Source organism: Aspergillus tanneri (assembly GCF_003426965.1).
Source record: "Aspergillus tanneri strain NIH1004 chromosome Unknown AapTan_2_pilon_pilon_pilon, whole genome shotgun sequence".
Classification (NCBI taxonomy): domain Eukaryota; kingdom Fungi; phylum Ascomycota; class Eurotiomycetes; order Eurotiales; family Aspergillaceae; genus Aspergillus; species Aspergillus tanneri.
In genome coordinates, this window is record NW_022984629.1 from 5249336 (window position 1) to 5271384 (window position 22049).

Genomic DNA, 22049 nt, shown 5'->3' on the forward strand with positions numbered 1-22049 from the left:
CTCGGGGAGAGGCCACACGCGTGAGGCGAGCAAGTGAGCTGTACGCCGTCGTGCTTGGCACTTAGTTCGGGAAACAATAAAAGAGATAGGGATAAGGTGGCGACACCGGTTTCCAGAAAACTGCACCAAGTTGTTACATAGAAGTCTCCTAAGAATGTAGATCTATTTCAGTCCAGAATGGAAGGGCAAAATTAAAGATAAATTATGCCTAAGCCCCTGTGGGAGACTCCTTTGGTATAATAATATCTGAGACTTGAGTTCTGTTATTTTCTGCTTCAAAGCCCTTTTAACACTGTTTTCCCTTATAAGCCAAAGCCCCCTTATAACAGACCAATTCTGACTCTCTGAAGTGAATTTTTAAATTTCAAGTGAAGGGATAAGCAGTTTGAAGAAGCATGAGTAACCTTTGGTCTGACGCCGAGCTTATTGTTGCGGTATATTTTACGTCTCGTGGGTTTACCGATGCTGCTGTATCCCAAATACTCCGTGCTCGAGGTTTCCGACGCTCTTGTGCTGCAGTGTGTCGAAAGATGCAACATATTCGAAACAAACACCCTATTCTTCAAGCAATGGACCAAGACTGGGATATTAATGCGGTAGACTTATGGCTAGATGAACTGAGCCTGGATCATCAAACTGTCAACCATCTTATATCCTGTAGCGACCTCGAAGGAAAAATAGCCGCTAAGGTACGCTATTACTATTACAAACAAGAATATTGCTGACCAGACTGCTTCTAGCATGGAGTCACTGAGTCTATCTTAAAAAAGTTAGAACGTGTGAATTGGCGTTGGATGATTTATATTCACCCTAGCGAAGGAGAGAATTCCAGACCCCTGTCAAATCAACACTTTCTATAAACAGGAGAAATAGCCCTAAATTTACGGAAGCTTTTACAAGAAGCTCCGCACTAGGGCAAAATTGATGGTAGGATAAAAACTCTTCTAGCAGTCTTGTCGAGCGTGTCTAATTAATCTAGCGGGACCTCAAACGTCTCCCATTCCTTTTGCAACTGTATCACTATCAACACCATTAGGAGGAAACAGACTTTTCTAGATCACATAATAAATGGCGTCACGCATCGACAAATTGACGCTAGCGTGCAACAGCGCCCTCAGCTCGAGTCTGGTGAGTCTTCTTTAGACCTGCCAATTGATGTCCGCCACTTAGGTCTTCGCGAAACCAACAGGCTACGAAAGAGACGAGCAATCTCCCTGGAATCAACAAAATCATCGGGACTGGAGATAGCGAGAAATGGCGAAGACAGTGGTAGGACTATTATATAAGCCTTTCTATTTCTATAATTCATTTGTTTTGGATTTGCATTCTGTACTAAAGTGCTTTAGATTAATCAGCTACTACAAACGCCTAAGTGTGAGAACCGACCCCCCGGGGTACGGAGTAAATGCTCGGTCACGACCCATCTTCATTGTATTTCATATTTCCCTCGCCTTTACATTTTCTCGGATTGCTTTTTGTTTCAGGGCCACAGCGTGCAACAGCACGAGTGATCCAGTAGTGTTTGCCGAGCGCACTCGTCGATCCTTAATAGGAATAGCGTATCACGCGTGATAGACATGGAGTGCGTCAGAGAGGTTTCTTTGGTTATCAAGAATAGGACGCTTAAGCCCTGGCCAATCACTTGAACAGAATTCCCTAAAATTATAATTATTAGATACATTCATCTGGCAAGATGCCCTAAGTCCATAGTTGGAAAAGTTGCGTCACGCGTGATACACGGATTGTGGGTTGGTCATCGCCTTTTGATTGGCTTTTTATTATCTTAGAAGGATGACGAGTTTGAGAAAATCGCTCATTATTATATCTATTTAGTACAATTAATGCTGCCTGACCGAGTCATCTTGATAAGATCTTATTAGATGTACTTACTGTGGACCGAATGAGCCCTGGTGCCTGGGATTAGACCCTCGGTGGATGGCGCTGCACAAGCGTTGAGGACCATTCGTTCTATTCTGCTAGTAACTCGTAGAAATTCCATTTGGACCTGCGCTGCCATTTCCGGCCACCCGCCCGCCTGGGTTTAGCCGAGGCCGGGAGCTGCTCCGTTGCGGTTTAGCGTTCCTCGATCCGGTTTGGCGCCTCCCGCCCTCCTCGAACGGGAACTGCCGTTCGTGACCGCCCGTCCTCACTTATCCAGCTTGGCTGACTGGTTCCCATCCTACAGCGAGCTGAAATTTCTTCTCGTTACATGACCCAACGTCTCCACCGATGGACACAATTGCAATTCTGTGACTGGCTTCCTTCGGAATCAATTCACCTCCCCCCCCCCCAAAAAAAATGGAAAAAAAAATCCGTTCGGGTACCTAACATGCGCTGGGGATGCAGACACCAAGTAAGCGGTCTTTCCTCCTGGATGATACGGAGGGAAGAGGGAGGTTGCGGTTCCCCCCCACCTATTGCGAGCCTATTCGACAGCAGTACTCCTGTGATTACAATCCCCCTGTTTAGGCTTCATCTCGTTTTCTTCTCGCTTCCCCTATATTCACTTCCTCTCTTATCACGACAGCCGATTGGTATCCGGTACCATTGGGTGTCACTGTCGGGTGTCCTGTCCTCGGTACCAGATTGAAGATACCACGCGAGCCCTTGGTTTCCTCTCTGGCCTGCTACTCCGCCGCCAAATGGACATTCTGCCAGCCAATTTCAAATCGAGTCCCAGTGATACACCGCCCCATCGGCAGGCGTATTACGGCCAATAGTAAAATGGCGGGTAATTCTCCAGTCTGTTGCCCAACTGGCAATGCCTAGGACCAGCTTTATATAGGAAGGCTCTCGGAAGATTCAACCTTCAAAATTTCGAGGCGGGCTACAAGGGCGAGTCTCTTGTTCCCAGAACTGCTAAGAGTAAACCTCTTTGGCCAACCCCCACCCCCCAAAAACCCCGAAAAAGTGCCCCAAAACCAATCGCCACATTCCTCCAGAATGACCGGCCGCTGCTCGCCAATCGGCTCTTCCAGCACAACTAGATCCTGCAGCCTGGTCCTGTGGCCCCCTGCGGATCTGTAAAACACCGAAACCAACAGCCCGCAGTCACGCCGTGCGGTGCAATTTCAGCCAGTGGACATCGACTGAAGTAGTAATCTGCCGTCCTTCGGGGAAATGATCTGCAGGAAAGAGAACCAGCACCCACACCAGGACTCCGAGACAGACCGTCACCGTCCCCGTCGTCGTGGGCTGAGACAACTGAGGTATTTTAGACAGCACCAATATCTCCAATCCATCCCTCCATGGCACCCCTCCCATCAGGAAGAGTTCTGGTTGATCTCGACAATATCGAGTTCTACAGGTCGCAGCCCTCGAAACAATTACAACCGGAAGCACCTGCTGCGAAGGTGAGAGCTCCCTTTATCCACCCTATTTTACCACTTCCTGGCATGCTCTCCATTCCGACTGCCTGCTAAATCGCTGCTAGAAGCGATAGGGCGCCTCTATCTTCCGCTCCGCACGACGTGGATCCTGAAAATCACCCTGCGCGGTTAAATGAGTTCGATGTCGAGTTAGCGAAATCCGCAGAACCGGTGGACGTATTTGCCCCACTGGATATGAGCTGGGAGGGGGACAGTGGCCTCGCACGGCAAGGCAATAGCAGCATTGGCTGTGATACCGTTACTATCTGGAGTCCGGCAGTTTTTTATCCACTACAGCCACTCATGTTCTAAATAAGCAAGATTGTCTCTCCGGTGGGCGTTTATTTTGTTCTGTACACCTGCTCTATTATATGTCTTGGCTAATGCATTTTTGCAGATCCACTCCTTATCTAGAGTGACATCGACAACCAACCTCCTGCCCCTGACTCTTTCGTGAATGTTAACAGCCATGATGCCCATATCTCCTCCGGTGGTGACACGCAGCCCTCCACTTCACAGAAAGATCCTGGTATTGGCGACCGAATCCATTCGGATGCAGGTTTCCGCCATGATGTCCACCGCGAGACGAGCCCTTGCGGGACTCCCTCAAGATTTACGCCACAGAACGATGTAACCCCCGTTACCGCGCGAGATCAAGGCTACGAGAGCGATCAGGGTGATGTGGGGAGATCATATACTTTTAATGATCGCCTAGGTGGCCGCTTGTGGCCGTTTGAGCAGGAAGACTTAGGATCAGATCGTCATATGATGAGTCTAGCCGCACCCAGTCAATTGGCACAGCTTACAACTAGCTGTGAACGTCAGCCCACGGTCGCAGCGGTGGTCCCGCCACCACCTCGACGGAAGGCATTCGCGGTGGCCCAAGCACGAATATCTACGTCTGGAAGCCAGCAACCCCGCCGTTACGATGACTCTCAAGATGAGAACAACGCTCAGCACAACAGCCAGCCCGGTATGTCAGAATCCGGGGAATGTCAACATCGTTCAAAGAGAAGAAGGATTGTGACCCAGTCCGTGAAAGAAGCAAGTGACCATGCACTTTCTGGGCAATCCCCAAAGTCTCCAACTAGCTCAAAGCCTATGTCGACATCTTTGTCGTCGGCAGGTTGCTGCAAAACTCGAGATATTTTTGGGCGAGCCATCCTTACCGTTGAGTCTCACGGATCAGAGGAGTCCTATTTCTTCTCATTCATCCCAACTGCACCCAATCAGATCAACACACCGTCATTGCAATCCGCTTCCCACGAGACGCTGGGGCGCACTGTCGGCCTTTCGCATGCACCTCCTGCTAGCAACTCCAGAAAATCTGTGGGAAGAAGGCCTTATTCATCCGCGGAGGAAGCTCTTTTGGTCAAACTGAAAGAGAACAAGAATATGGATTGGGAGGAAATTGCCCACCACTTCCCTGGTCGAAGTGTAGGAGGTACATTATTCTACGAAAGTCAGGCACAACGCTGCTAGCCGTCGCCGGAGGCTTCCAAGAAGTTCCAGAAAGAGCAGATGATAGGTTATTTTATTTCATTATACCTGGCAAAATAGAGTAATACATAACAATTATGTCGACCAAAGTGGGCCTACTCATTATTCAGCATCCGCTCGGTCTGACTTTGTTTTTTCACCTTTTTTATTCAGTTCTCCCAGATAGATTCAGATAGTTCTTTCAATGCAGATCCATTATTATTATGATTGGTAATAAACTAGCTCATACGCGTATTCAGCAGACTGACACAATAGTGCTCCGTAGTGTGCATGCACAGTCCACCTCAATACGTTAAATATTACCAACATCTAATATATCGTTACCAGAATGGCCACTGTCACTATCAGTCTCGCAACCATTCGAGTCGCATTGGCAATCCAAGGTTTTCTCTGCTGAGCAGGCACTCAGCACCTGACGTGCACCATCTACATGATCTAGAAGGTGTTCATAATCGTCTTGGGACATGATACGGAAAGAAGAATTGCGGCGACCTTGCTCGGTCAGGAGAGCAGAATTGCGGCACAGGAGAAATTGAGTCCATCCGAAACAACGACCGTGTGAAAAGTCGCCGTAAGCGATGACCATTAAATTGGGTAGTCCGGATGGGCTAAACGCCCCATTTTGCGAAATCCAATAATATATTCTTCATAACTGTAATTTCCTTTGCAAAACTTTGCATATATAATTAAGGTAGTGGCAGCTCACGCTCAGTGAGCGTATTAATCCATTTAATAAGCTGCTGGTTAAGTAGTTTTGGTCCACCAGTTTAGAATGAGATCCGCAAGATTAAGGCCAGTTCCAGCTTGCGTAGCATCCTCTGGCTCAAACATCCTTTCATCCAATAACTCTATCAGCTCTTGCACAGATCCTTCACCTCTACTGACAATCTTAAGATTGACCAACGCCCGCTCTGTGTCAGGATGTTCACTTCCCAATGTGTCCTCTCTTGTCTCCAACACAATTTTCAACAATTCCACTGCGTCTTGTATGCGTCCTAAGGCGCTATAGCCAATTGCAAGGTTGGTCATCGCCTTGAGAGTATCAGAATGTTTGCTCCCTAGCCTCCTTTGCATTGTGTCCAACGCTTTCTCCGACTGTTCCACTTCCTTCCATGGACATCTTAGGCTTATATAGTTGACCGCAGCCCGTGCAGTGTCAGGATGTTCACTTCCCAGTGTGTCCTTTCTTGTCTCCAACACAGTTTTCAACAATTCTACCGCGTTTTGTGCGCGTCCGAGACCACTATTGCTGATTGCAAGGTTGGTCATCGCTTTGAGTGTGTCAGGATGCTTATTGCCTAAAGTCCTCTGCATTGCATCTGTTGCGTTTTCCAACAGTCTCGCGGCCTCCAGTGGACATCTCAGGTTATTATAACTAACTGCTAGGTTGGCCGTTGCCCGGAGCGTGTCAGGATCATGGGGGCCTAGCATATTCTGCCTTGCATGCTTGACCTCTTCATCCATTTTCTTACACTCCCGCCTGCGACCCACGCGCATATAGTTATTCGCAAGGTTGACAATAACTTTCATAGTGCTGGGATGTTTGTTTCCTAGTGCCCTCCGCCTTTCCTTTAGCACCATTTCGAACTGCTCCGCTGCATCCACCCAGCGGCCTAGTTCATGATAGATGTGTCCGAGGCCGGCCCTAGCAAGAAGAGTATCGGGGTGTTTATCACCGAGGTATTTCTGGCATGCTTTTACCGCCTTCTCGTTCAAACCTATTGCCTTCTGTGCATGGCCGTTTTCCCAGTACACAACTACGAATGCGGCGGCTACTTCACCGAGATCGGGGTTTGGATTCTCGCTTAAAAGCTGCTGGTCCTTGCATAAATTGATGCAAGAATCGACATGAGGGGCTAACGACTGTCGAAAACTGTAGTCAGAAGACTGATACTCCCAGGAAATTGCAGCAGCTAAAGTGAAACTGGCAATCTCCCAGTACTGCTTTTGCAGTTGCTCGGTACAGCGTTCTCTGGCCCAACTGTGCACCAGCGGATGCATGGACATGCGGCAGCCTCTTGTCTCACTCTCTTTCAAATCATTGTTGATTTTTACCAAAGAGAATGACTCCAGACATTTTACTGCTTCTTGGATCCGGGATAATTTGCATTGTGCTGACTCTGGGCCAGAATTCATGAAAAATAGGTTTGACGTCTTCTTCCATAAGCGTACTCTCTTTTGTCTGTTCTTCCAGGCCTGCTCGAATATCTCTTCTGTTATCCCTTCATGGTGCAGAAAACCAAAGACTCCAAGAATATGAACAGCGTCACTCGAAGTCCGATTCGACATATTTTGTATGGCTTGAATAGAAACATTAAAAGTTCCGTACACTGAGTACTTGTATGAAGATTGCCCTTGGAGTGAGCGATATTGCAGCAAATTTTTCTGTTGGTGCGAGTAGATATCGCAGTATTCACTCATGCTCCTACGGCAGTTTCGCATATATGCACCAGCTTGGTCAATGGCGAGTGCGTGGCAGCCTAACGTCTCAACTAGACGCTTTGCTTGGTCTTGTGTAGCATGTTGGTCATTAGCAGCTTTCAGGAGGAAATCGACTGCTTCATTCAATGGCATCCGTTCGAAATACCATGAATTCTGGGCTCTGGTAGCATATGCGCCGTTGCGAGTAGTCAGTAATATGCAGATCTTGTCACCAGCTGGAAAGTATTCAGAGACGTCTGACTTTGGATCGTCAGCATTGTCAATAATCAAAAGCCGGCGCCGGTTAGTGTTTGACAGCCATGTTTTGACCCTTTTAGAATCCTCTTCAATCCCAGCGATATGAGCTATTTCGACGAGACTTTTCGTCGCTGTCACACGGTTACTTGCATCGATACGAAATACCCCGTCAAAGCTGCACAGTGTCAACATTATAATGCAGAAAACTAATGAAAGCTGTAAGGTAGGCAACCTACCTCTTACGGAAGTCTTGCGCAAATTTTAGACATGTCTGGGACTTACCTGCCCCTGCCATGCCATGTAGAACAAATATCGTTTGATCTGTCGGCTTACCATCTGAAGCTAGAAACACCTCGCTAATCTTTTGGATGACATCTGCGCGACCAGTGAACATCCGGCTTGGGCTTTCAGAGACATTAGAGAGGCCTTCTATATCTGTTACTGAATTGATGTTAGTATTCTATTGAGCCCCCTTCGGCCGGATTTCGGTCCGTTCTATCTCAGTAAAGCAACTTACCAGACCTCTTTATGTTCCTGTCTTCTGTCTCCCTCAGGCGACATTGATAGTAGATATATTGACTCCCAGGGCCGCTGTTGCTATGTTGGGATCCGGATCCAGTGTTAGCGTTTTGGGTACCATTACTAGTATTGTTAAATTCCATTGAGAGGTTCAGAAGTATTCTGCGACGACTGAATGTACAGCCAACAAGAGAAAACCTTGACACACGGAATCTCATTCGGCAGTCCCTGGCATTATAACATAAAGAAACACCACTTCAGTCGATGCCGTTAACATACTGACTTTTAAAGTCTTGTGGCCTGCTCTTTGACTTTTCGTTAGAGGACAGCCTTGCACTCTTGTCCGTATTTTGGCTTATCACACTGCGTTAGCGTTGAGGGTGCCCTGGCCACATAGGCACGTGCTAGATTCATCCGGCCATTAAGACAGATGATCCAAGGACCTGTGCCAGCTACAACAACAGTGCTAAAAGTAGCTATTTTCCAATGGGTAGCAGCGAATGGATGGACGCACATCCTGTAGGGTTGGCCTTCTTTCCAACTCTCCCCCTCCAATCACACAGACAAAACATACGCGCGCTCTCTCTCTCTTTTCACAGCTCTATAAATAGAACTGGCTCTCTTGGAGACAACTCACCAACACTTGCATGGATTTTGTGATAACCTAATCGAAGTCTACGACATTCCCTTGCGTATCCAAGCAGCATTCTCAGGGTAATTTCTCAACCGTTGTTTCCTGCCTGCCATTTGCAGCTAGCAGAATAGACTAGTAAGTTCGCAAAGTTACGCAAGGTTATACCTCGAAGAAGTAGTTAGGACAAGTCATAACCCTGAGCCAAAACCCGGGCGGGGTATTATCCCTATCAGTACTTGGGTGGAGCGCTCGTGGTTTTTTACCGGAGCTTTCCACTATCCTTCATCCCAAGGTCAGCTATCATCAAAGTACTGTATCACAGGCAAGTCTTAAGAGCTCACCCATAAAGTATTCCTAATTATAACTGAAGGTATGGTAGTTATTTGCAGTTGATCAACTGTATACGCTCTCGTTGGAAATGCTGGATATTCAAGCCTCTGAAGTCATGTTCGCTATTGATAACACGTTGTTGACACTCGAGCACGTCACGGGAGTTTCCAGCCACATTAATAATGCAGACGATCTTCCCAAGGCCTTCAACGAGGTAGCTGTCAGGGTCCCCCTGGTTATACAGACTCTCACAGTCGTCAAAAGTCATGTGCAGGGAGAGGAGCGAGAGGAAAAGTTTTGTCAAGATGTCAAACATTCTGTAGATGAATGTAATGGCAGAGCTCTGAGGTTGAAGGAAATATTCTCAAAAGTCCTCCAACCAAACGATACTCCAAGAATGGAACGTTATCGTAGTGCCGCCAGGGGTAGGGATGGACAAGTGGAGGTTCTCATGAAGTTGATGCTAGAAAACATGCTCACGATAGCTAAGTATCTAGCTATACTGGGACTGACTACAGTACAAGTCAACGAGCTAGAGGTAGCGATACAAGATATCTCGGCATTACCCTCATCGCTGCCTGAGGAAGGTATCCCTTACTCATTTTACAACTACGGATTGGGTCATCAAAATGTCAATACTGGCACCGGGGATCAAAATAATAACACCGGCGCAGGCTACCAGTTCAATGGTACATTTCAGGGACCGTTCCAATTCCCCTCTCCTCCTTCAACTAGCTAGCTATCCGACGTGACGGCCCTCTCACAACCGTTCTCAGGGTAGTATTTGGCTGTTGTTATTCGGGGCGTTTTGTGTCTACAATATTAGGGCTTCCTCCCCTCCCATGTACTCAACTTGCAGGTAACAGTTTCTTCCTACTAGAGGAAGCCAAGTACTGGGAGGCCTACATGTTATTCTAGAAATAGCTAGTTCAGTTTTGTTAACCAGGAGCATAAGTATCTCACAAGCACGACTTAGCCTGTGAAAGGGCTTGTTTGTAGGACTCATATATGAAGCTGGTCGTTTGTAGTCGCGGCAAATATCGATCGAGTTCTATAACAGCTAGTGGGAGCCTGGCTATGAGCTAATGACATCCAGTCGGGTTCCAGCTGAGTGGACCCAAAAAAAGTTGACCAGGACCCAGCCGGCTCGGCACTATTATAATTCTGTTCTGAGTCCCGTTCAGCACCCTTACCTGAGCCCAAAATAACTAGGTTATTTTGGGTCCTGTTTCGTCAGCTGTATGCCCGACATCCATTTGCGTCGAGCCAATCTCTTGGTTTGGCTTATTAATTATTTCCGCTTCACCCAGGCTTCGCAGTCAAGAGGCTTAGTCCTTGACGCGTTGGCGCAGTATTGGTGCCCAAGTCTTGGCGTGGATCAATTAGGCATGTATGACAAGTGGGGTGAATGTGGAGTCATTGTCGGGAAACAAAAAGGTTAAAGTAGGAAGAGTCTTCCATTATAACCAGTTAGCAACTGGTTGGTGGGGCTGTGAATGTGTAGAATAATTTTTACTTAAGTTGGAATGGTAAATGAATTCTGTAAGGATGTTTTAATTAACCCTGAGCTTCTGTGGGTCCTCAGCGCACAGACCCCCAAAGCTCAGGTTTATCCGAGACCTTGGTCCACCCCACCTGGGTCCTCGGAATAAAGACTCCCCGTGACCCAAGGCCCATTTGATTTCGTGGTTGTCGCACAGTCATGGTTGACATTGGTGAGATAGAAGTTTGGGTGCTGTTCCCCAAGATTCTAAGTGGGAAAGTGATTACATTAACTCATTTTAGGATGCATAAGCTATTTCCTTCGTGTAGAACATAAAGATAAGACCTCCATTTGTGCTTTCACTACAAGCCATTCTTCTATCTACAAAAATTATCATGGATTGTCAACAGAGTACGTATATGAGCTTTTCTTGATCCTGAGAATCTCAACTCAGACAAAGCGGTCGCTGCAGTGAACTATTCGCCGTCCTTCAATTATGATATATCCGTGATGCCAGTCGCTGAAGTCATCACCACCTTATCGGGGATAAGTGCAAATATGGACACTGCTCTGCAAATCTACGGGGCCGAAAAAGATGCCCCTGGCCTTCCGGTGGCCATTCGCGACGCGGCTGAACGAATCCCGCTTGTCCAGTCCACTCTCCAAAATGTTAAGCTACACCTGAAAGAACACAGCCTGCATGAGGATAGTTGTACCTCAATTAAATCTATCCTAAAGGCTTGCAAAATCAAGTCCGACAGCTTGCAAAAAAATTTCGAAACAATGGTCTCTCGGAACAATAGACACGGGCTTGCCCGCTATTTTACTCAAGTGCGGGAGGTGGCGAAGAGCAAGCGGATTGAAGCACTCATGAAGGGAATATTTGAAGATGTACATTGTCTCGCAGAGAATTGTGCAGTAAAAGCAGCCACTGAATGGCAGGTTGGGAAGCTCGCCGGAATTAAAAACGAAGTATCAGCATTACCGCAATCAGTTCCGGAGCACCACGATTCCGTTTCGTTCCGCAATTTTGGCACGGGCTCACAGAATATTTTGACCGGAAATGGACCACAAAACAACAACACCAGCGCAGGTTACCAGTTCAATGGCACATTTACAGCACCCTTCCGATTCCCCAGTTCTCCTACCACACCATCTCCAGCACTGACTCGATCTTCGAACGAGAGAATGGGGACGTTGCAAACTTCTCTAGGCATTACAACCACCAATTCCTATTCATACGATTCATACGCCATCGCAATTATCTGTCCTATGGGCGTCGAAATGGCACCTGTTCTAGCAACGTTAGATAAAGAACATTCAACCCTCCCTTCTGCCAGAAAAAGGAATAATTACATACTGGGGGAGCTTAGCAACCACAACGTCGTGGTTACTGCGATGCCAGGGATTGGTAACAACAGTGCAACTGCTGTAGTCATGCAGCTACAGAATGACTTCAAATCTCTGCGATTTGGTCTGCTAGTGGGAATTGGAGGGGGAATTCCTGATCTTGGCAAGCATGATATCCGTTTAGGCGACGTTGTGGTAAGTAAACCAACAATGGGTTTTGGCGGTGTTGTCCAGTTCGACCGAGGCAAAGTAAACACGGATAGCTGCTTTGAGAGAACCGGCCACCTGAACAAACCTCCAGCAGTTCTGACAGCGAGTCTTGAGACACTCATTGCGCGGCACAAGTTGCACAGGAACAGAATTAGCGACCATATATCAGATATGCTCCGAAAGTTTCCACATATGGTTGAGCAACAGTATATACATCAAGGGGAAGAGAATGACATACTCTTTCATCATAAATATCACCACAAGTCTGGCAGCGACTGCAGAGATTGCAGAAGAGATATGGTCGTTAAACGGACTTCACGAGCATCGATCGCACCTGAAATCCACTACGGAACGATTGGTTCCGCGAACATCGTAATCAAGGATGCGGATACACGCGAGAAATTAAAAGAAGAGCTGGAGATCATTTGTGTAGAGATGGAGGCGGCCGGTCTTATGGATGAATTGCCATGCCTGGTTATCAGGGGCGTTTGCGACTACGCTGACTCACACAAGAATAAAAGGTGGCAGCCGTACGCAGCTGCTACAGCTGCCGCATTTACAAAGGAGCTACTATCCGTTGTTCCTCTTTGAAGTTTGTCTACTGTACTGTACATCATCAGTTCATCAAAATCAGAATCAGAATCAGCTAGTTCAATCAACAGACGGACTTGCACTGTGCTACTTCTTACTCAGTGAACCGGAAAAAAAAGATCAGGCCCCAACTAAATTGTGTCAACCTGACAAATTGTGACAGCTCAGGCGTGAACTCATGTGGAGACTTTCTACATTTTCTTGGAATGAGGAACAAATTGCGGGAGTATTCATTATTATATGTGATAGATAATTATACAACATTCAACTAGCTGCACGTTGCTCTGCTTAGTTGAATGAAGGGGAGTGTTATGAATATAGGATCGTCGAAGTCCTCGCTTATATACGTCTTCCACAGACGAATTCCTATATACTAAGTAGCCGTAGCACACCTACCCACACCACTTGCTACACTCATACAATTCAATGGCTTAGTCCTCTCTATTTAATGTCAATTCCCCTGACCTACAGTTGGTTCACAGCATTATGAAAAGGAATCATTATATAATACTCAGTGACCCCAGACCCCCACAGTAAGTGTGTACACAGTTCACGCGAACAAAAAGTAGAGATTAGAAAATAATAGAATACTACATTAGTGTCAATCTGAGCCCTCCCTGTTATTCTTGGCTATTCGGTTATCCCACTAAATCTGTCAGGAGCTCAAGGCCTAGGCCGAACCCTGCCTAAGGCACCAAGACATTATTCACTGTTGATCCCACAACATAGATTTTCCCACATTTCCTGTACGATAGAATTCTTTCTTCCTTCCGTTTGATGTTTCGTTAGATCGCTACCTTAGATATAATCTATCTATTTTACCAAGGTGTACAGAATCATCGCAACCAGGACAAAGATCCCAGGTCCATGAAGAGGGGTCCCAGCCACACGTCATTGGATGCCATATGCAGATACTGCTCTGCAGGATGATGCGTCTATGGCAATCGACCCCGTATAGCTTCTCAATTGGCGATTGCCGTCTCTTGTGCAATTCAAACACCTAGAGCAGGGGTTCAATCAAATTCTCGAAAATCAAATCAGGCGAAGCCTTCGCATGCTTCTTACGGGAGGACAGAAGATACTTTACCCGTTTCCAAATGAAAGCACACTCCTACCTCTACTCACGTCAGTGACGACACTACCTGACCCAAGTAGCTTGACTGCCCCTCCACCGGTCAATAAGTCAATGTATTCCGGGCGTGGAGGCCAGTCTTCAAGCCTCCGATCGCCCCAAGACCGATATTGTCGATCAAAGTGATTCTGCAGGTTGCAACTCCTCACACATATCAAACCAGAATGTACGGTCACGAGATGATATACATACTGAGGTCGATGAATTATCACAAGGCGTACAACTATCGGGATGCGTCGAACTAAACGGGACCTCGCCAATTCTTGGCGCAGGATCTTTGAAAATCCACATTGAACATACGTCAGGGTCAAGCAGCCTTAGGTACAACATCGAATGGCTCACACGAGAAGATGCAGCAAAAGTTGAAAAGAACCAAATTCAACCTACGTTGACGTGAATTCTCTCAATGATGAAGTCTCCTTACACAATTGCAAGACTGTTTATATTACACGTCGAGATACTGTAGTCAAACTTGTTTGGTGTCCAAAACTCTGACTAGACAACTAAGGATTCACGGGAGGTTGATTTTGTTGAGCCTTCATAAAGCGGAATTGGCAGAATTAAGGAATATCCCGAACAAGTTTTATTTTCTTAAGCGGCGTGACGATGCTGTGGGTGAGAAAGAACAAAATGCATCGGATTCTCTCAAGCTAATAAGCCAAATAGAATGATCAGCAGACGCATAGCTACTGCTTTAAGTGGTTTTCTCACCACCTTTTTTCTTTGTCTCGAGCCCTTCATTCCGTCGCATCTTTGGCTATATTGAGGCCCTTTGGTAATTCGTTTCTCGATGCTTGAATAAGCGAGTAGATAGCCTGAGCGAAGACCATGTCGGAACTCGAGAGCAAATATTAGAGCACGCCTCGTCCACGAGTCTTGCGATCCTACCTGATCGCAGATACCACCTCGAATGGGAGGCCCCTTTCTCAACTAACCTCTATGGGTTTAGGGTATCACAGGTGATAAAGTGTTATAGAGCTCCAGTTTTAATACTATATTTCTCATTCTTCCAGACCGCACTACTACTCAGGGAGGGCAACGATTAATCGAATCGCCGCCGATCGATAATCGATTATTGACAGCCGATCATCGATCATCGCCGATAATTTCTTGGCGCTGTCATAGAAAAATACAGCAAGTATTTAACTGTTACGGCCTACGAAACGGAGATAGAAATAAAGCCAAATCAACGTAAAATATCTTAAACTTCTTCTAAAACACCACTTGTTTGCCAGTGTTTTAGGCATTCTATCCTTTAATATTCTAGCTGATAGCTGCGCCCTTTCCCATGAGATTGTACACGTGCTCCTAAAAAAACAGTAGGTTATTACTCATTCTGGAATTAATAGGATATAATTGCCATGTAAGAAAGCCTTGGCCAGGCTTTTGTTGTTGATCCTGAGACCACCATGTAAAGCACTCGTACGAATTTATATGAGACTCAGAATTTTCTTTATATTATCCTGCTTGCAGGCCGAGCGAACTTGCGTAGGTCTTGAACAATTTATCAAAGTATAAGATCTTGACTTTAGACAGTTCTTTTATATAATGTACAACTATATAAAAGGTGCCCTTTCTCGATACTCTTCCCAAAGCTTTTTAACCTTTTGCAGTCAGGCTTTTGCCAGCTCTTTCTCCAATTGGCCTGAATGTACTTTGTACACGAGCTGGGTAAGAATAAGTGCTGCAGCATAGAGAGGCGAGTTATCAGATTTGCTGTAATACTTGTTAAAGATATCCCAGCATTTTAAATCCAGTACAGAATTCCTTATCTAATGCATGTTCAACCTGCCATATATATTAGAATAATCTTGTTATTAGTAATCAATGTAGTAATTAATGTAGTAATCTGTTATATTTTTTATAGGAAGTAGACTTACCAAAGCCTTTTCAAAATGCTTTATAATAACATCCATAATAAAAAGCACATTGTCAATTGTTGCTTGATTTCCTTGAGTTTGCAGCGTTGCTCGATCAAAAAGACTTAGGAATTTGCTTGTTGTGCGAAGCTTGTCCCAGTCTACTGGAGTTAGGTATTCTGTTTGAAGAGTATCAAAGTTCTTTTTTATATAGCTATCTACAGCACCTTTATACTGTAGAGCCACAGAAAGCATATAATACCAGCTATTCCATCTTGTACGGTTGTCAAGTGGAATTAATCTCCCAGCCAGATCTTTAAACTCCTTTGTACGACCAGCTGAACCACGAATATGTGTCACAATATTGTGAAGCTTTCCAAGTAGCCCTATTAAAAAAATATGGCCTGTTTTTGTATATTATTAATTTTATCACCCTTTACTTCTCCTATTGCTTCCTCCTCATCATACGAGCTAAGTTGCTCAAACTCAATCACGTCTCGAAACAGGAAGGCTTGTACAGCCAAGTTAATAACATGGCCAATGCAAAATATTCGCCGATATATAGGATCCTATTTAATCCCTTCTTCGTCTCTTAGATATGTGGCTAATGTACGGCAAAGCTTATTATTTGTAGTGTGATTATCACAAACAATAGATCCAAGCTTTTGTACAATCCCATAATCTTTTAGCACTGGAAGAAGAGTAACAAATTGCTCCTCTCCACTATAATTTGCCACTATACAAAGACCAAGGAGAGCTTTTGATAACTTCTCTTAACTTTGTTCAACAAAGTGAGCACAAATCCCAAGAAAAAGAAGCCGATTTGGAGAGGTCCAGATATTAAGTGAAAGGTGAATACTTAATAAAGCAGACTAAAGCTTTTTCCGTACAATATCCATCTGTGTCTGCTATAATTGTTTGATTTTTCCAGGGACTAAGTTATGTGCTGTAATAATACAACTCTCTGACTTAGGATTAAGCACTCGGCAAAAAGCATGAAACTCAGGCCATTCCACAATATAAAATAAAAGATTCCGTACAACAATTAATAAGACTAATGCCTTATTAATAACATCTTGATTTAATACCTTTTGAAGGACCTGAGAATCAACCTTTTCTGTTTTCCCTGAGGACTCTGCTTTATAATAAAGTTGCTGTAATCGATCCATTGTTGTTTGTTGTAGTGTGCTCAGGATTGGGTCAATAATAATCTAATGCTTTGACCGGAGATAATTTCGCATGTTAGTAGTAACTAAAGTTCTGTACAGTGATCCAGTACAATGTACACAATACTGGATTAAGGCGTTTTTATAAAATTAGGCCTCCCCATCTTGTGCTGGACGTGTATGAGACCATGTTAGCTGCACTGTGGCTGTTTTCCCCTTTTTAACTGCGTTTCACATGAATCTACCGTGGGCAAAGGTAAAAGATTAGATGAATCTGCGTCAGAATCCATTTTCGTATGATAATATAAAAGAATATGAAAAAGATAAAGAAGAAGTCAAGAAAACTGTTTATAGCGGTGTAGATAGTATAGGCGGTGAGAATCTGCCAATTATCAATAAATAATCAATCGATTATTGCCAAGACCGATAATCGATGATTAATCGATTAATCGGTGCGGGAATTTATCGTTGCCCACCCTGCTACTACTACTACTACTACATTAGGGCTAGACCCGTACTGTTTATAACAAGCGATTATCTGGGTTCAGTTTCGTAGTAGTATTCAATAGGAGACTTCAGCTCTACCCGTTCTCGCGTTTCTCGAATATAAAGATAGTGGCTTAGAGTTCGTCGGCCGCGTCCCAGAAAATGGACACTCTTGCTAGAGGCGGATTAACCGTAGGCGATAACAAACCATATGTCATCCAATTTCTAAGCTGGTCAGACCAGCGTCTTCGCGTGAGCCATTGTTACAGCCTGTTCAACAGCTTAGCTTAATGTAGCGTATGTAGCTATCCAAAGTCCAAGTGCATAAGCCCTTTTATCGGCTTCAAGGAAACCCTACCTAGTGTTGGAAGACGTGCTTCAGGCTGGAGGGAGAATCAGATATTTTGATGATCAATTTTGGCCGCAGTCTAGGAAATGCTGTCACGGCTCAGTCTAGGCCAGGAGATCTTCATATAACAAATGAATCTATTCCCGCTAACTAGGTAGCTCTTTGACGAGAATATCAAGCATGGAGAGGAGAGGAAGAAGGGATGGATCATGTTACGGAAACACTATAATCCGCCCGACTTGGCGGTACGGAGTATCTGACGATCGATTCAACCCCTGAATCCTTTAGATAGTAGAGCACCCAGATAGGAATGCAAGAGACTCAGTTGGTTGAGATACTGTGATTCCTGGTGTTTCCACCGAAGGACATCTACTTCCTAATTAGGCTAGTTGGCCTGTAGCTGATAGAATAGCTCCCTACGCCCCATTTCCCCTGAGTCCACAACAGATCATAAACGTCAGTTGCGGGGAAACCAGCAGATCACATGACCCAAGGTGACGAGGCCGTCACAAATGCAACCTTACTGATGCTATAGATGCTACGATACAGGGGGACAGTAGATCAGCAACAGGAAAACAGGGATTCCATTGCTCTTACTGTATTAAGAGGACACGAGGAACACTCTTCCTAGGAAGAGGACACAGGAAACGAAATGCAAAAACCAGTCAGGCCTCGGTCATCCGACCCTCCGCCTGGCGGAGGTGGGCAAGCGCAACTTCCATAGCAGAAATAGCGTCTTCTAAGGCCAAATGGCCAGTGGACAAATCCTCATGGACAGAAAAAGCAGGCGACATATCTTGAACACCGGGCAAGCGCAGGGCAGAAGCAGCATCGTCTAAACGGGACGTAGCAAGACGAATCTGAGCACTAGCTTCAGTAAGAGGAGTTTCGATCTCGCCTGAGCAGGAGAGTATATTAGCCCGAGCAAGACACATACATGCTCTATAGAGACTCACGAGATACAAGACAGCCAGGCGAGAAGGTTGGGCGAGAGGCACCAGCAGCAGCAGAAGAGCCAGAGACGCGGCGAGCGGACATGTTCGCGAAAAAACAAGCGAAGGGCGACTATAGGGGACCGTAGTTAGCAACACTGGCCCGAAAATGTCTAAAAGCTTCAGTCCATAATGGCTGCGACCCTGAAGAAGATAGAAAGATCTCAAAACCCACAGCCGCTCTAGGTCTGAGGAGATCAGGTGCAGAACAGCTTTTAGCTCTAAAAAAAAAAAACCTCGGACCAGGGGCAAGAGGAGCAGTACCAGCTCCAAAGAGCCAGAGAACCTTAAAAGAAAGATAAAAGAGAGGTTACCTACTGAGAGAGTAGACTAGCAACAGCACGCGGCAAGAGCAAGGACAGGATAAGCCGGCAGAGTGAGAGGCGAGAGGTACAAGGAGAAAGAAGTTAAGAGAGAAATAGGTGAGAAACTCAGGAGATCTGAAGGACTCGGTGACCATCAGGCAAGAATAGTGAATCAGGCAACGCCAGTCAAACTTCACTTCAGATCAGGTGAATATTGATATAATAACCTCTACTCTTACAGTAACTACAGGACTGCACCACAACATTAATCTGAGGCCACCCCGGACCTCTCCTGCATGCTCGCGCAGTTCGGGGACGTGATATACGAGAGAGGATCCCTGCGCCCAAGATCTTGGCTGAGGTCGCTGGCAGGGCTATTGCTATTCTCTGTCCTGTTAGTGACTACAGTATAGAATCAACATCGTTTGTCGCGCTTTTGTCTTAGCATTCGTTGTTATTCGTATGATCACCAGGGCTAGCTACCCTTGAGAGATCTAAAGACTCTGACTGAGATTCCCTTGTCACAATGTCAGCACTGCTCTCTCTGCTTTCTGGGCTCGGATCAAGTGGCTGAAAGCGATGCTGGTCTCTGCTAAGGGTGCTGTTATTTAGTGCTGGCCCCTCCAGTCGGCACCGGGTCTGGACATGGGCCTAGTTCTCGTCTTCCTCACTGAAGCCTTCGTCCAGCCTTCTTTTCTGTTTGACACGCGCCCGCAGTGCAGCAGATGTGCCTTTAAAATCAGTGGCGACGGGCTTGCTGAGATGGTTCTTAATGGCCTCGACATAGTGCAGTGGATTAACAGTCTCTGGAAAAAGAGCCAAGTTGGGAAGAAATGCTTCGGAGTAGAGTACAATATTAACATGGTGATCTCGTTTAAACTTACTTGAGAATTATATCTATGGGGGGATATATACCTTGTACAGTATATCTGAAGTTATACTCCATATACTCCATCCATACAGTGGATATCCTAAGGTAAAGCTTTCCATGGAACTATTAACATAGCTGTAAACACGTGGTAAAGATAGTCGTTATAGGCATCACACAAAAGTCTCACCGACTAAGCGGACTTGTTATTGGGTGTGGAAATTCCTGTGGGAATCCCATTACTTTTTAGCAAGGGATGTTAGTATATTAAACGACCCCGAGAAACACCCGGTTGGTCGGACTGGTTTAGAAGCCATATTATTGTTTGCCCTGGAAATTCTGAGGATAGGTAACCATAAGCCCATGTCCTTCCGTCGTGGGCACACCTGCAAAGAGATGCAGGAACTCTGGCGGTGCATAGCCTGGACGGCCTTGGTCGTATCGCTGTTGCATGAGTTGCTGCATGTATTGTTGCCGAACATGCTGCACGTCAACTGGGGACGGTACGGGCACATTATTGGCAATGACTGGCGGCGCCTCCTGCACGCCAGCTGGTCGTGTCATGGGAATGTTTTTGGGAGGGTAGAACTCGTGCGTCGGCGTGAATGAGTGAGAGTAGTAGGATTTCTGGGCGAGGAGACTCTGGTTATTCGCTACAGAGGTACTAATGGGGTTCTGGTATGAATGCTTGGATATTGCATCTTCTAAAGTTGGTCGGGTCGTCGTGCTGAGTGGGTGCGAGCGGTGATGTTTGGCCAAGGCGGTTTTACTACAAAAGCTGCGTGACGGCATCAGCAATACCAAGTCTCCACATCCACGTTCCAATCTCACCTTCGTTCGCATGTGGGTTCCTGGCAGATATAAAGCTGCTTCCCGGTGTGAACCCTTCGGTGGCGCGCTAGACTCGATGACTGGGGGGGAGTTGTTAGCAATTAAATAGAGATTAGGCACTATAACAAGGGGAGTCACATACATCGGAGAATGCCTTCGACATCCTTCGTGTCACAGAATGAGGTTTTCCCCGGTGTGGGTTCGGGAATGAAGTAATGCGCTCCGTGAATAAAGCTCTTGTTACAGTCCTTGACCTTGCAATGATGGGTCTTTCATTGGTGTGTGTTCGATAGTGCCTGCAGAGGTCGATTTGCGGTTGAAAGACTATTTTTAAGATACTATTAGATGGCCACTTTCGAAGGAAGTAAGACGTAAAGTACCTTGCCACAATACTCCCATGAACATTTAAAATCGCGTCCATTGCCAGGTGCCATGGCCGCGGGAGAGGCGCGCGGATATGTCGGGGAAAAAGTGGGATTACAGAATGAGGAGAGGAGAAACCGATGGAGGAAGATATTGGGGATAATAGGGCAATTAAGGGAGACGTTAAGATAAAGTAACAGTGAAGTAAGATGGCATGGAATGTTCACGGTTTAATAACAACAAAAGAAAAAAGGAAAAGAAAAGAAAGAAAGCAAAGAAAAAGTGTCAACCTGTCAAAGATGTTTATAACGTGGGTGGAAAAAAATCAAAGTTAAAAAAAAAGGGGGAAATAAAGAGGGGAGGGGCTTTATAGATATAATATATATAGGGGAAAAAAAAGGCAACCAACAGATATGGAGAAGCAGACTAATAAATAGGAGCGACGAGCGGTTCGGGGGAGGAATGAATTGGTGGATCGAAGGAAGAAACGTACACAGTAAGCGAAAAGTCGGGGAAGGTGTTGTGAAATTCAGGGGAAGTGATGCGCAGGGAGCTATTCTATCAGCTACAGGCCAACTAGCCTAATTAGGAAGTAGATATCATTCAGTGGAAACACCAGGAATCACAGTATCTCAACCAACTGAGTCTCTTGCATTCCTATCTGGGTGCTCTACTATCTAAAGGATTCAGGGGTTGAATCGATCGTCAGATACTCCGTACCGCCAAGTCGGGCGGATTATAGTGTTTCCGTAACAGAAGGAAAGCAAGCTGACCTTGGAAGAAATCTACTACGCGGATAATGGATCTAGCTTCCTTCTTGATGGGATCCCACATTGCTAATGCTCATTACTGTATCTGGCGGTATGTACACGTATAATAATAGCACTTCTCCTGTTCAGAGCACCTACTTACTCTATTCTGGGTATTTAATATATTCTGGGAGGTACACGTCCACTCTTATCGGAAAAGCCTCAGTGGACCCCAGTCATGGGTTATTCTGGTGGAGGCCACCTATCCTTGTATGAACATTGGAT

General features: G+C 45.7%; 5 protein-coding genes across 5 annotated transcripts; 2 read left to right on the top strand and 3 right to left on the bottom strand.

Annotated features, from left to right (window-relative positions):
* Positions 1–3248: 3248 nt before the first annotated feature.
* On the top strand, positions 3249–4850 carry ATNIH1004_001656 (SANT/Myb-like DNA-binding domain-containing protein; the record flags this gene model as incomplete). The annotated part of the gene is made up of 2 exons (XM_033566355.1): positions 3249–3353; positions 3783–4850. 2 exons carry the CDS (start codon positions 3249–3251, stop codon positions 4848–4850), a joined length of 1173 nt encoding a protein of 390 aa, XP_033432112.1.
* A 762-nt stretch (positions 4851–5612) lies between these two features.
* ATNIH1004_001657 (uncharacterized protein) lies at positions 5613–9346 on the bottom strand (the record flags this gene model as incomplete). Its single annotated transcript, XM_033566356.1, has 3 exons — positions 5613–7722; positions 7784–7988; positions 9106–9346. The coding sequence occupies 3 exons, from the start codon at positions 9344–9346 to the stop codon at positions 5613–5615; spliced, it is 2556 nt and encodes an 851-aa protein (XP_033432113.1).
* A 1386-nt stretch (positions 9347–10732) lies between these two features.
* On the top strand, positions 10733–12664 carry ATNIH1004_001658 (uncharacterized protein; the record flags this gene model as incomplete). Its single annotated transcript, XM_033566357.1, has 3 exons — positions 10733–10745; positions 10968–12207; positions 12364–12664. 3 exons carry the CDS (start codon positions 10733–10735, stop codon positions 12662–12664), a joined length of 1554 nt encoding a protein of 517 aa, XP_033432114.1.
* Positions 12665–18321: 5657 nt separating this feature from the next.
* On the bottom strand, positions 18322–18694 carry ATNIH1004_001659 (uncharacterized protein; the record flags this gene model as incomplete). Its single annotated transcript, XM_033566358.1, has 2 exons — positions 18322–18554; positions 18613–18694. The coding sequence occupies 2 exons, from the start codon at positions 18692–18694 to the stop codon at positions 18322–18324; spliced, it is 315 nt and encodes a 104-aa protein (XP_033432115.1).
* Positions 18695–20139: 1445 nt separating this feature from the next.
* On the bottom strand, positions 20140–20815 carry ATNIH1004_001660 (uncharacterized protein; the record flags this gene model as incomplete). Its single annotated transcript, XM_033566359.1, has 3 exons — positions 20140–20599; positions 20653–20732; positions 20795–20815. 3 exons carry the CDS (start codon positions 20813–20815, stop codon positions 20140–20142), a joined length of 561 nt encoding a protein of 186 aa, XP_033432116.1.
* Between the last annotated feature and the right edge of the window lie 1234 nt (positions 20816–22049).